The sequence below is a fragment of the Bubalus bubalis genome, chromosome 20, assembly GCF_019923935.1.
Source record: "Bubalus bubalis isolate 160015118507 breed Murrah chromosome 20, NDDB_SH_1, whole genome shotgun sequence".
In the NCBI taxonomy this organism is placed as follows: Eukaryota; Metazoa; Chordata; class Mammalia; order Artiodactyla; family Bovidae; genus Bubalus; species Bubalus bubalis.
Window position 1 is genome coordinate 9,330,207 of NC_059176.1, and position 15,106 is coordinate 9,345,312.

The following is a 15,106-nucleotide window of genomic DNA, read 5'->3' on the forward strand; positions in this document are numbered from 1 at the left end:
ATGGCCATTAGGAGCCCAGAACTCTGCTGGCAGGAGACCCTCAGACCATACACACCCGCTGATGAATGAGTTCCTCACACCCCAAAGCCCAGCCTAGCTTCCTTTTGTGAAACTCCACTCTCATTATGCATATGGTTTGTGAGTGAAAGTTGCTCAGTCATGACTGACTCTGCGACCCCATGGACTGAACAGTCCATGGAATTCTCCAGGCCAGAATACTGGAGTGGGTAGCCTTTCCCTTCTCCTGGGGATCTTCCCAACCCAGGGATTGAACCCAGGTCTTCCGCATTGCGGGCAGATGCTTTATCACCTGAGCCACAAGGGAAGCCCAAGAATACTGGAGTGGGTAGCCTATCCCTTCTCCAGGAATGGAATTGGAGTCTCCTGCATTGCAGGCAGATTCTTTATCAACACATGCCCACACATGATTTCACTTCATTCTAATATGAAACGGTTTGTATTTCTTATTTCACCTGTTTTCTTTCTCCAGCTATGAGTGCGTATGTTTATTTGGGCAGAGGGGCTTGCGTGGCAGAAAACAAAGGCTGGGATAGGGAGTAAATCTTTTTGTGACCCCTTTTCTTTTAAAGTCCAGAGCTGGATTGGTCAGGATTTATGGGCTCTTTGCCATCCCAATCCTGCTGGCCCTGGGGAAGATAAGAGCCCGGTAACGAATCACCCATCTACTGATCCAGTGAGCGCTTCCAGGGCGCTGCCTACATTACCAGAAGCTCCTGAGCACCCATCCCTGTCTTGACTCTAAGAGCTTGATGTCGGCGTCTGTTCTCCCAGAGGGCCAGCCTCGGGAGGCAGACTATAAAACGTGTAGAAAAAGAAGAAAGGAATTCCCCCTGGAGGACCTGGGGCTTGGGGCCAGGCGCCTGTCCATTAAGGGCCAAGGATGCTGGTCCATTTTCCTCCAGCCAGACACCTGGTACCCGCCCTCCGCCCCGCCCATCGCTGCCCGCTAGGCCCTTCGTCACATCACGTGGTCCCGCCCGCAGGAGGCAGGGCCGCGGCTCCTCTGCAGTTGCTTCTTCAGGTAAATGATCCGGTGGAGATGGGATGGGGAGGGTGTTCTCCCGCCTCCATGGAAGGGGTGACCTTTCCTGAAAATGCTTGTGTGTGTGTGTGTGTATGTGTGTGTGTGTGTGCGCGCGTGCACGCGTGCAAATTGATGGGAAGGGCAGGTGGTGGAAGGGAGCTTAACATACAGAGCACTTAGTTATGTGTCAGACACTAATGCATATTTTCCACAACCATTAGGTTCAATACCGATTCTCTTCTACAGACCTTTTGCTGAGCTTGTCTTTCTCCTTAGAATAAATTTATTCCCATTCTGTGGGCATAATAATGCCTCATATTTACATAGCACCTTTCATTTGTCAAAGTACTTCTGTGCCTGTTACCTCCTTTAATCCCCACAACAGCCTCGTGTTATCGGGAGGAAACCGAGGCGGGGACGCGGCCACGTGCAGCCAGTTATCCTCTGAGCTGGGGCGCCTGACTCCTCCACCCTGCCCTGTCCACAGTGCCTAGCTTGACCGCGTTTAGAATGGCCTTGAGGTGGTTGCTGAATCATCGCGAGTCTGCAAGTTCCTTCAGGACAGATTATTTTCTTTTTTCTTGTCCACACTGCGTGTACAGCAAGTGCTGGGTAAGTACTTATTAGGTTTGTCTTTGGCACAGACCACTTGTCTTTCTGCAAGGGGAACGAGAGTCCTGGTCTCTGGGCTCTCACTGTGGATCGCTCAGTTTAACTATCATTGACCTGAGGAATCATCCTCCAAAGTCCCAGCTGAGTGGATTCAAGAAACCCAAGACTACACGTCAGCCAGTGCGTGAGGCCCTCTCAGCAGCTGCCCCAAAGCTGGGCGGCATTCTGGAGATCTGAGCTGTCCTGCTCCGGCAGAGTGACATGCCACGTGGGAGGGGAGCTCGGCCACTCCTGTCCCTGTCCCAAGGCTCCTCTGCTCCTCGGGAAGCAACAGACTGGCCCAGGGGTGGCAGCCAGTAAGAAGGGTAATACTGTTGTATTTCTGGGGCCCTTGGCTGTGCACCTTCCAACCTCGCAGCCCTGTTCACCGAAGCTTGGGCAGGGCAGGAATTTACTGGAGACACGGACTCACTGCCCAAGGTCACAATTGGGATGCCTTCCTTCCTCCTGGGGGCGCGTCCTGAGAGCCGCCGTCCATCCTTCATCACATGCATCGGTAGCCCCAGGTGCCATCTGCTCGCTGGCTGCTCCCCACCTGCTACTGCAGTTTGTGAATGTTGCGTTCCACAGAGATGGAGGTCCGCAGCGTGCCCATGGAGTTCTCCGTCTGGCTGGGCTCAGCCGACCCGCATCCCCCTGGCCGGCACAGCCGCGCGTACACCTCCTGCGACTTCTTGCGGAAGCGCTTGCCCACGATCACGTACACCAGCGGGTTGAGGCAGCTGTTGCTGTAAGCCACAAAGGACGCGATCTGTGTGAAGATGTCGATCACGTACTCGTCCCAGCAGCCCGAGAGGACGTGGAGGCGCAGCAGTGTGTCCAGGAAGGTGCTGATCTGGAAGGGCAACCAGCAGACCACGAACAGCAGCAGGACGGCCAGGACCAGCAGCGTGGCCTTCCTCTCCGTCTGGATCTCCTTGAACTTCTGCATCTCGTTGTTACGCAGCACCTGCATGATCTGCACGGTGCAGAAGGTGATGACGCTCAGGGGCAGCAGGAAGCCCACCGAGTTCAGGAGGATGTTGGTGAAGACCTCCCAGCTCTGGGATGGGTAGATGATGATGCAGGCAGTGACGTTGTGGCCCTCGGCGTTGTACTCCTGCATGGTGCGGAAGGCCAGCATGGGTGAGCTCAGAAGCAGCGCGCAGCCCCAGATCACCAGGCTGTAGAGCTTGGCCCAGCGCACCCCGCGCATCCGGCCCATGGACATGGTCTTCACCAGGGCCAGGTAGCGGTCAATGCTCACCAGCATGAGGAAGCAGATGCTGCTGTAGAGGTTCATGTAGAGCATGGTGTTCACCACGCGGCAGAGGGCTTCCCCGAAGAGCCAGTCGAAGTTGTTGGCGATGGTGATGGCCCAGAAGGGCAGCCCGCAGGCCAGGATCAGGTCTGCCACGGCCAGGTTGCCCAGGTAGATCTCCGCCACTGTGCAGCTGCTCTTGTGCAGGCAGAAGACGCTGAGGACAAAGGTGTTCTCCAGGACAGCGAGCAGGAAGAGGATCCAGAGGAAGGGGGGCTGGATGGTGTTGAGCCAGTTCCACAAATCGGACTGGAAGCAGCTGCTGCTCTCAGGCAGGGTCCCATTGAGAGCAGGTTCAAGGACCTGGGAGGTGAGGTTGAACATTTCGGCGCTGCAAGAAAGTGGAAAAGAGGCAGTTACACCTCGGGGTGATGGGAGGAAGGAGTAGCAACTGGTGCAGAGGGCGAGGGGGTGCGTCCAGTTAGGGGCGGAACTCAGGCCCTTGCTGTGCCGTGTTCACAGACAGTCGGGTGCACCTGAGTCCCCGGGGGTCTTGGAAAGCTGCCTGTGCTCCTTGCACTTAAACTGAGAGCTTGTGTTCTTGGCCTCCAGGCTCCGCTGGGAGGTTTCCTTGGCCAGCATCCGTCACCCATATGAACAAGCGTGAGTCTTAGATGCTGGTCCTCCTGGAAGCTTCCATGGTGGGAGGATCCACAGCACATTCCTTCCTTATCACAGGGACTCCTCCTAAGGGCGCTGGTCTCTTTCAGCTTCTTGTGGCCTGGCTGTGAGTGAACCATTAATTAGAAGAGAAAAGTGGTATCATGCCAGACAGGGGGATTCCAGCCTGGCTCCGAGACCACAGCCCATCTGCCCACACCCTGTCTCTTCCTGGCAGAGGGTAGCTGTCGAGCTTCTCTACCTTCCATCAGCATAGCATTGATGATGAACTGAGGTTGCTTGACGGAAAGGGAGCGTGGGGGCTTTGACGTCAGAGAGTCCTCTGGGTTCAGTCCTGACTCATTCATTAGCTGTACGACCTTGAGTAAGTTAACTAACCTCTCTAGACCATAAAGGTCTACTTTGTAAACTAGGAATAACAAAATCTTCTTGGCATTGTGCATTGTGGTGAGGATCTGAAATAAAGTACAGAAAGTCCCAAGCACTGCACTCTGTTCAATAAACAAGAATAATTACCTTTGTGTGTGTGTGTGTGTGTGTGTGTACTTATTAAAATAAACAGTGTCAAACTCGAGTACCACTCTTGGTTCTTTGTCTTTTTTTAAGATTTTTTTTTGATGTGGACCATTTTTAAAGTCTTTATTGAATTTGTTACAACATTGCTTCGGGTTTAGGTTTTGGTTTTTGGCCCCGAGGCATGTGGGATGTTAGCTCCCCAACCAGGGATTGAACCCGTACGCTCTGCTTTGGGAGACAAAATCTTAACCACTGGACCACCAGGAAAGTCCAGTTCTTATTCTCACATTGCTGATTTTATCATTAATCCGCTGGCTTCTCCTTCATTCTGGGGTGAGACTTGGACCAGAGGGCAGTTCACTTTCTGCAAGTGTTTCTCTAAGGCTAGTTCCTTTCTGCCTTCAGCAAAGAGGCATGGGGCTTGGACAGACATGGGCTCCAATCCTAGCTGTGTGGTCTTGGGTAAATTACGTCTGAGCTTCTGCTTTGTTTTCTTTGGAGTAGAGTATTACTCTCTCGTTGATTTGCCTTGCGTGACTATTGCAAGGTTCAAATCAAAGAGTAGGTGTGAAGACATACCGAAAAGCTAAAAGCATAATGCAGAGGGCAGGACTAACTGAACGTGTTCCAAGTGCTCTTTTGGGTGGATGTGGGAAAAGTGGAGGTGGAGGGACTCTTCCTGGGCAGTTTGATTGTTGGGTAGGCTTGGGGGAGAGGAGCTGAGCAATAGATTATGGAAAAGAATCTGCTGATCGCTTCTGGGATTTCCCAGGAAAAGCCCCTATACATCCTGGAGCAGCTGACTGGCTTGGAGGGGCCAGACTGGGGACCTGTGATGAACTCACTCATCGACGCAATTTATCCTTACATGTTTCTTGAGCATCTCCTCTGTGTTGAGCTCCACTTTGGCTGTAGGGACCCAGAAAGGGACACCACACATCCCTGCCCTGCCGGAGCTCCTGACACCTCAGACCCAGCGTGGGAACAAGGCACACAAGGCCTCGGGGTGGCAGGAGGGTCAAGGGACCCGGGTGGGAGGAGGCAGGGGAGGTCGGAGGTGACTCTGGAGCTGGGGCTCAGAGGATGAAGAGCATGCCAACGGGGGCCGAGAGGGAGGGAGGGCAGATCAGGCAGAAGGAGTAGCCTGAGCAGAGCCCAGAAGTGGAGAAGCCACTGGCAGGTTCTGGCGGGTGGATGAGATGTTGGCAAGTGGCAAGGGATGAGGCTGAAGTAGAGAAAAAAAGGACAGTCTTCACTGGCTGCTAAGAAAGTGAGGCTTTGTCCCTGAGTGCTTCAAGGAGCAAGTGATGGAACTGGAAATACTCTTCTCATGGAGGGTGGTTTTAATATGTCCACAAATTCTTTGATAAACCTCCTTGCAAGGGGTGGAGTCTAATTCCTCTTCCAGTGAATGTGGCCAGACTGAGTGACTTGTTTTCCACCCAGGGTGGCAGTGCCAGTGTGTGACTTCCAAGACTGAGGTGTGAGCGGGTTTGCAGCTTCCTCCTGGGCCTCTTGGGTTTCTTGCTCAGGAAGAGGCTGGCCGCCACGTTGTGAGGATGCTCAAGCAGCCACATGGAGAGGCTCCGTGAAGAGGCCCTGACTTGCCGCCCTGGACGTGGATCCTGTGGCCCCAGTGAAGCCTCTGGCTGATTCTGGTCCCCTAGCCTGTGTGTCTTCCAAGTGAGGCCCCAGACATCATGGAACAGAGACAAGCCCTAAAGTCCTGACCCGTGGACACTGGCAGTCTTCTCTGTGGAGCCTCTGAAGGTAAGGCCTGCCCTGCGTGCTCCCCTTGGTCCAGCCTTTGGCCCCATTTCTGCAGGAACAGAAGCCCTGTTTCCCCAGAGCCTCAGACTTGGAGTGCTGTCTCTTGTGGTCTGGCTCTCTAGAGATCAGAGTGTCCCAACTGATGTTACTTGTTAATTTTCCAGCAAGGTAGTCTTTCCCAACAGGATGGCACCTGGCTTCGAGAAGCCACAGGGTCGTTAGAAGGTGGTCTGGGGAGGGCTTCATTGGGAGTGATTGGGCCCATGTTCCATGGCCTCTACTGAGACGACCATTGGTGATCTCCATAGCAGGCCACACCTGCCATAGGACTGAGAGCTCCAGCTGGGCCCCACTGCCCACTCTCCCTGACACTGCCCCCTCAGGACTGACCCTCCCTTTCCTCTGCTTCCACTCAAGACCCATTCCCCCAACATTCTCTCCTTAGAGTGTCCAGACCTTCCTCAGATGTCGGCCATGTGTTGGAGACATCCTGTCTCCGTGGAGACCTGGCTCAGCCTCTGTCTGATTTCTTGCACTGCCTTCAGAGTTTCCATCTCTTTCACGTCCCCCCTCAGCCCCATGTGGTTCACATGAGACCCCCCGTATGGTGTGTCCCTCCTCCTGCAACACCCAGCCCAGAAGCAGAACAGTCCTCTCTCTTCTGCCCCTGACAGGCCCTGGGGGATTTGAACACCAGCCCTTGAGGACTTTTGACTCAGGATTTAACGTTGCCTGTTGTTTCCAGTGGGCTTCCATTATCGTCCCAGAGAGGAGGGGCATGCTCTCCTAGGTGTTCCCCAGAGTGCCCGCACCCCTGTCCCAGAAACAGTAAATCAAGGAGCCCCTCTGACTCACCCGAAGGAGGCAGTGGTAGGCACGGTGTCCTCATGGATGGATGGGAACATTGGTCTCCTCCAGGCCGAGAACATTGGGACTCAGAGGGGGAGGTGAGTGAGGGCCTCCCTGGAGGAGAAATGATGGAGACGGTTAGATGGTGGGACTGGAGACCATAAAACGCATGCATTCTCCCCTAGGGAGAGAAACGGGGGCCTTCACTTAAATATTTATTAAGTACCCATCACACACCTGGTGCCGGGACATGATGTGGGGACAGGCACAGTGTCCGATCTCCAGGGGCTTATGGTCTCACAGAGAAGCCAGACATGACCCTCAGCGCTGGAGACTTGGTGGGGCAGGGTGGAGCTGAGCTCCCCTCCCCATGGGGTTCCCTGTCCAGGAGAGGGCCATCTGCCTGCTTGCCAAGGTCACCATTTCCATCGAGACAGTGACAGCCACCCAGGTAACCAGGGCCTCCCAGCTCTGTCACCCTGGGGGAGTGATGCCCACCCCCTCGCCCCATGCCCTCTGGTACAGGTCTGCCTGGTTAGGCGTCCCAGATCTGGCAGAGTCAGCCCATTGGGATCCTAATTGTTTGTTAATGTCCGTCAACATTGCTCTTCTGTTCAAAACAAAGTGGGGGGCTTTTCTGTCTCCCGAGTCCAGAGAGAAGGCGGTTTGAGGACCAGGGGGAAGTCTGGGGCAACTCTAGTTTCCCTGCATCTGCTTCGGATGCTCTGTGTGTGGGAGCATCGTCGTTCCTGCTTCTCCCTGGCCCTGCCCCAGCATGCAGGGACCACACCAGGAGGGGCTGCAGTCCGGCTTCTGTGGGGATTGGCCCCAGGGCAGCAGAAGGAGGCTGGGGGAGGGAGGGGAAGGAGGAGGGGATCTGGCTCCTAGCTTCCTCCCTTGAGGACCTCCAGGGACTGCCTGGGCCCAGCCCCGGTGCACAGCTCCCATTGGGGCCTTTCCAACTCCAGTGATTCTGACAACTGCCGTCTCTTCTCGTGGTTCAGGCCTCGGGTTGGGAGGAAAGGGTCGTCCGCAGAGGTCACCCCCACATGCTGTCTACACTCTGTAAGTAGACCCTCTTTAAACTCCTCTGCATATTAGGCAGCTTGATCGTTGCCTCTCAATCTCCTACTGGACCCGAGCTGATATGTCTGGGGATTACAGACTCAGATGTCAGGGATGCATCTGAGGGCCTGGGGGGTGGGGAGCTGGCTGTGGTGGGCACCTGGGTACACAGGGGGTGGCAATGGTCGGTGTGCGACCCTCTGAGTGCTATTTGAGGGAGTCCCTTAGCCCTCCCTGGACCTCAGTTTTCTCATTGACACAGCTGGGGGTGGGGAGGATGGACCCATGCTCCCCCCAGACTCTGATCCTCGTGTCTGTGTGGGGTGACAGGGCAGTGACTCTACAGTAGGGATTTTCCCTTGTTTTTCAAACAGATGTTTTAGAAAAAAACATCCAACATCCTGATTCACTTGTTCTCTATCGCCCTCGGAATTTGATCCAAGAAGACTTAACTTTAAAAGTATTTCCTTCTGTCAGATTACATAAACACTGGCTCTTGGTGCTGCTGAGAGTCATTTCCACTTTTTTTTTGGCCACACCACCCGCAGCCTGTGGGGTCTTAGTTCCCTGATCAGGAATTGAACCTGCAAGCCCCTGCATTGGAAGCATGGAGTCTTAACCACTGGACCACCAGGGACATTCTTCATTTCTGTTTCAGTGCTAGAGAGAGTCTATTTTGGTTCCCCAAGAATCCACGTCCGAAGGGCTGTGAGGCTGTGGCCGCCCCAGGACACACACCATCACTTTCACCAGGGCCAGGGTTTGCCTTATGGAACCCTGACTGAGTAATCAACTGTGCCAGTGTTTCGTGGGTATGTATTGAAGCCGGGAGATAGTTCCCAAAGCGAGGGTTGTGGATTGGATGGTAAATAACCCCCAATCATTGACCCACTCCTCTCAGTGTGGTTAGTAACCACACAAACTCCAGGTTAACCCTGGAGGAAAGTGTCAGGTTGGGGCTGTGTGGCTTCAGCATCCCTCTGGTGGTTTGTAACTCCCCTTTCAACAAGACCAGCAGGCCTGGGCTGGACACCCAAATCTAATCAGACTTTAACAGGCTTGCTTATGGTCCATTGTATTTATTTCAACAGGGCATTTTTGGTGACAAATGATACTCATTTTCCATTTAAGTTGGTGATATGCAGTTAACAGTTCAGAAGTGAGTCACTATTGAAGAAATAGTTGTGGGATTTCCCTGATGGTCGGGTGGTAAACACTCCCTGCTCCCAACGCAGGGGGCACGGGTTTGATTCCTGGTTGGGGAACTAAGATCCCACATGCTGCAGAGTGTGGCCAGAAAAGAAAAGAAAAAGTAAAATCCGAAAAAGAAAAGTAGTTGTACAGGTGATGGAGATGATGTCAGAGCTTGTGTGTAGAATGACAGAAAGAGGGAAACACAGCCCGAGGCGTCCAGACCAAAACCCAGGTCACAAACAAGAGGCCCGGCCCGGTGGTCAGGCTCAGGCTTACCCGCTCCGGAGGCAGACCTGGAATTTGGTCCCCCTCCATCGGGTTGCTCTTTAACCTCATGATGCCTCGCTTTTCTCAACTGTCAGATGCTGGCTGTGAGGAGCAGACAAGGCTATCCGTGTCAAGCGCACAAAGCACGTGGTGAATGTGTCCAGAACGGGCACCACCCAGGGGGGCACCCGGGGGGGGGGGGCCGTCTACTGCAAGAGCCCCCTCGTGGCACAGCCCCAGCGATGCTTTACAGACACAGTTCCACAGCTGCACGGAGAGATGAGCAGGTCGCTGGGACATCACCAGCCCACCTAATCCAGGGGAGCCTGTGAGACCACACAGTTCTCTCCTCTGTCCAAGGGGTGGGCTTGTCAACTTTTGCCTTTTGCATCCGGTCTCGCTGCGACAGCCTTGTGTGCGCATGCGCATGCGCAACTGGCCTATGGTATTAACACCTGCCTCGCTCATCTCCCCACCCTCCGCCACGCCTGTACTGTGTTTCGCACATCTCAGTCTTTTGGAAAACCTTTGCTCCATAAATAAGTAAAATCTCTCAGACCACTCAGGTTGGAGTCGAGGCCAGAGCTAGAAAGAAGCAAGGTCTCCCAAATCCAGCTCAGACCCCTTTCCCGGACACCTCCCTGGAATAAATGGTTTCTTCTAAAATCTGTTTCACTTAATCACTCAGGAAGGATGTTGTTTATAGACAGTTACCGAGGTGAACTGCAGACCACTGTCAGTACTGGGGCAGGGAAGGCTGTGGGGTCGCACGCACGGTAACAGCCTCGATACCAGGGAGAAGTGGCCTGAGCCCAGTTTCCAAGGGGCTTTTTCTCCTTTTCCCTGAAAAATGGCCAGAGCTGTCTGTCGGGGGATGGACGGGGTTCTGGGAATTCAATGTCTGTTCCAGGAACAACTAGAGAGCTGAATCAGATCCATTGAGTCCGACATGCATGTGGGCCCTTCTGGCATTTGGACACTTTATGGGCCTGGAATGTTTTGGAAACACGTGTGGAGGTGGGGTGGGGTGGCGGGAAGTGGGGGAGCCGGGTGAAGCAGAGCTCCCCCCGACACCGACCCTGCTTTCTGCAGCGATGACAGGGCATGCCTCCCGGACTCTTGTCCTCACAGAGTCTGGGGCTCCTGCTGGTCTTCATCTGTTTCCACTTGCTTAGAATTAGCTTATTCTGTTTCTTTCCCAGACATTGAACTTCGTTGTTTTAATGAATGAATGAGCAATTCTAGCTGATAGCCTAACACCAATCTTTCCCCTTAAAAAAATAAACCTCTCCCCTTTTAAAAAAAGATAATATGACCACAGTAGAGCATTTAAAAATGCTAAAATCTCCCAGAATTCTATACCCAAACAACTCTTTTCATACGCCTTCAACCAGCCTTTCGTCTCCTGTGGTTTTACACAGACCATCAGACCAAGAAAAATTTTCCATGTTGTTCTATAGCATCATAAGGATGCCTTTAAGAGAATGCATTGTGTTGGTTTATTGTTATTTATTAAACTATTCCTCGATTTCTATCCCTTTGTATTAATGTATTTCCATGGGACTTCAGTCATGATGATCCACATCCGCTTCCCAAGGCTCTTTCTTACCTTCCCACCCCCTCTGCCTTTTCCAGGGCTGCCCCCGATGCCTGAATCCCCTTCCCCACTTTCTACCTTTTGAAGTTGAGACCCACTCAGTTACCAACCCTTCCATGGAGCCTCCCAAAGTGCCCTGGGATGGTTAGTTTTATGTGTCGATGTGTCTAGGCTACAGCCCCCCATTATTCAATCTAATATGGATCCAGATGTTGCTGTAAAGGCATTTTGAAGGTGTTATTGAAATCCCTTATCAGATGTTAAGTAAAGGAAATCATCCTGAGTATCTAGGTGGGCCTGGCTTAATCAGTTGACAGGCCCTAAGAGCAGAAGCAGGGTTTCCCAGAAGAAGAAGTTCCACTTGTGGACAAGCCATGCCTGAGAGTTCAGGTTGCCTCTCCTGATCACCTTACTGATGGATTCTGGGCTTGTCTGGTCAGCCCTACAATCACGTAAGCCAATTCCTTGCAATAAATTTGTTAGTACCTGTCTCCCATTGCCAAGCTTCCCTGGTGGCGCAGATAAAGAATCTACCTGCTAATGTAGGAGGCCTAGGTTCAATCCCTGGGTCAGGAAGATCCCCGGGAGAAGGGAATGGCTACCCACTCCAGTATTCTTGCCTGGAGAATCCCCATAGACAGAGGAGCCTGGGGGTTAACTAGTCCATGGGGTTGCAAAGAGTCAGACGTGACCAAGCACATGCTTCAAGCCCCGCACTCCAGTCTCTTTTTCACTGGCTCTTTTTCTCAGTTGAACACCTTCAAGCAGTGGCGTTCTCTTCCCTCCTCTCCCCCTCCTCCTTCTCCACCACGTTGCTTAGTGCAGGTCTATCAGAAATGCTTATGTTGTGTCTTCCTTCCTCAGACTCCTACTAGGTGCTCAATACATGATTGTTCACTGACAGATAGAAGGCAGGGTGATCCTTACTTTTCTCTTCCTCCCCAGCAGACACATCTTCAGAGTAGAGGCAAAGGGAAGTGGAAGAACTTACTGTGTGCTCTGCCTGGTACATCCTAAAGACCGCACTGTGTGGTTGATGTATATTCCCATATACTCATATACCATACATGGTATATGGGTGTATTCCCATATACGTGGGTATATTCCCATATACCCATATACCATACATGGTATATACCATACATGGTATATGGGTATATACCCATATATGGTGTATTCCCATATATGGTATGTATATGGGAATATAAATATATGGTATATTCCCATATACCAGACAGGAAGGCAGAGACTTAGCTAAGTAACCTGAGATGGTTCAGGATCACACAGCTAGCCATAGGCAGAGCCAGGATTCAAATCCAGGTCTACCTGAGTCCAAATGCCAAGGCATTTTTCTTGCCTGGGAAGGCCTCATCCCCCTCCTTAAAGTTCCTGATGCAAGGCACCCCCTGTGAATAGTTGAGGGATCATATGGGCTTTCAGGCCTGGCTGCCCCTGGTCTGAAGGGGGCACTGTGACTTCATTCTTCAAGGGAAGAAGGTCTGTGCAGGTGGCTGTAGGTGGACAATTCAAACCAGGGCTCTGCTGGCCGCGTGAACGTGGCTAGGAGATCAGCACAGGCTGGAAACTGGTAGCCCATGGGCCTTGGGCCTTGGGACCTTTTGGTGATGATGCCAAGCAGGCCCCTGTGGGCCTCCCAGGCCCTGCTCAGCATCAGTGATGTGGGTTTTGGGGGGACAGGAAACCTCAATGTCTCAATCTCATCAGTCACTTGTGGTTTAGACCTTGAGAGGAGCTGCAGAGGGCAAACCACAGTGTGTGTGTGTGTGTGTGTGTGTGTGTGTGCGGAAGAGCATGGGCTGGGTGCCGGGGGATGTCCCCAATGGGTTGGAAAGACAGGGGCCTGGACTTTCACTACTGAGATCCAACCACCTCAGAATCCCAACTCCAACACTTACTAGCTGTGGATAACCAACCCCCTCGGGGCCTCAGCATCTCCATCTGTCAAATGGAGAGCTAACAGCACCCACTCTGCAGGGTTGCTGTCAGGAGAGACAGGGTCATGAACATAAAGTGCTTAGGACAATGGTTAACACACTTTAAAGGAGCTGTATGTGTCAGGGTTTCCTTCCTCTCTGCTCTATGTTAGGTTTCTGCAAACAATTTTTTTGGAGAAAGGAGTTCTACTTAAAAAGAAAATGTTCAACTTACCCCCAGGTCCTCATGACACAGGGGGAAACTGAGGCTCAGAGAGGTGAGGAGATGCCGAAAGTCACACAGCGAGTAAACGCCGGTGTTCAGGCAGAGCCACGGCCCAGCCTGTCTCCTGCTGGAGTGACCTGTCAGGGGTCTGTCCAGGCCAGAGGTGACCAGGCACTGGGATGTGCTCACAGGTCTGGGGCCAATGGGAACAGAGCCCGAGGGGCCATCTTATTGGAAAGCTGGGTTCCTGTACCTGGCATGTTCTTCCTTCTTCCCTCTGCTCCAGGATAATTCCAGAATCCCGGGTTAGCCTGACAGGATTCTGGAATACTAGGGTGGGAAGGGCTCCTGGACACTCTTTCATCAGACCCCTTCGTGTTACAGAAGTGGACACAGAGGGCGGAGACAGCAGACATTCTCCCAGGACACACAGCCGCTTAGTGCCAGAGCGCAACACTGACCCCCGGTCCTGGAATCATGGTACCTTAGCCCCCTGTTTGTTTTGCGTTTTCTAAGTCATCCCACAACTGCGCTCATCCTGTGCAGAAGACAGGGCTGTGTGCTAAGGCCTGACTGTGAACATGCTCAAAAGCCCAAGCCTCACACTCCCAGCCCCTGCAAAGGTGTGCCGGGGACACGCACCGAAACTATAAGAGCAGCTGCCTTTGCGTGATTAGAAAGATGTTCTTCTGGAAGAAGATATTTGCAAAACGATTCAACCCACAAGGGCTGAATTTCCAAAACATACAAACAGCTCACACAGCTCAACAACCAAAAAACCCCAACAACCCAATCAAAAAATGGACAGAGGACCTTAAATATACATCTCTCCAAAGAGGACATACAGATGGCCAACAAGCACGTGAAAAGATGCTCACCGTCACTAATCATTAGAGGAATACAAATCAAAGCTACATTGAGGTATCACCTCACACCAGTTGGAATGACTATTATGAAAATGTGGGTGTGGAGGAAAGAGAACCTTTCTCCACTGTTGGTGGGAATATAAGTTGGTGTAGCCACTATGGATGACAGTATGGAGGTTCCTCAAAACACAAAGAATAGAGCTACCATATGATCCTGCAATGGAGAAGGCGATGGCACCCCACTCCAGTACTCTTGCCTGGAAAACCCCATGGACGGAGGAGCCTGGTGGGCTGCAGTCCATGGGGTCGCGAAGAGTCGGACATGACTGAGCGACTTCACTTTCACTTTTCTCTTTCATGCATTGGAGAAGGAAATGGCAACCCACTCCAGTGTTCTTGCCTGGAGAATCCCAGTGACGGGGGAGCCTTGTGGGCTGCCATATGGGATCACACAGAGTCGGACACGACTGAAATGACTTAGCAGTAGCAGCAACATGATCCTGCAAGGGCTTCCCAGGTGGTGCTAGTGATAAGGAACCCGTCTGCCAATGCAGGAGATGTAACAGATGTGGGTTTGATCCCTGGGTCAGGAAGATTCCCTGGAGCAGGGCGTGGCAACCCATTCCAGTATTCTTGCCTGGAGAATCTCATGGACAGAGGAACCTGGAGGGCTGCAGTTCATAGGGTTGCAAAGAGTTGGACATGACTGAAGTGACTTAGCAAGCATATATGAATATATATATATATGTGTGTGTGTGTATATATATACACACACACCCCATATATATCATTTTGTTATATACCAGAAACTAACACAATATTGTAAATCAACTATACTTCAATAAAAAGATTTTTTAAAAAGAAAGATGTCCATTTCCTGTATGTTCTGGGGTTTTTCATCACGAGCATGTAAATAATTTATAAAGGGAGGAAATAGAAATCTTTGCAAAAGAATAAAAGCCAAAACTATGTAAGGTCCAGAGGGAGTGTGTTTTCCAGAAAAGCCTTTGTTCAGGAACTGCTCACACTTGGTGACCTGAAGATCCTCATTTTCCAGTAGACGCCCCAGCTCCCTGAAGGTCCTGGTGGCCCCAGGGGTGGCCCAGCCTTGCTGGGGCAGGAGGAGGGGACAGCAGGCCTGGGGCTTCAGCCACACGCATGTTTGTGTGTCGTGACCAGTCTTC

General features: G+C 52.2%; 1 protein-coding gene across 1 annotated transcript in view; it reads right to left on the minus strand.

Annotated features, from left to right (window-relative positions):
- Positions 1-286: 286 nt before the first annotated feature.
- BDKRB2 (bradykinin receptor B2) overlaps positions 287-15,106 on the minus strand; it is a 31,970-nt gene continuing 17,150 nt past the window's right edge. Inside the window, exons 2-3 of the mRNA XM_006076929.4 lie at positions 6,780-6,887; positions 287-3,348 (exon numbers count right to left, since the gene is read on the minus strand). Coding sequence (XP_006076991.3) covers positions 2,256-3,348; positions 6,780-6,853 — 1,167 coding nt within the window. The 5' untranslated portion in view covers positions 6,854-6,887 and the 3' untranslated portion in view covers positions 287-2,255. The remainder of the gene's footprint in view (positions 3,349-6,779; positions 6,888-15,106) is intronic.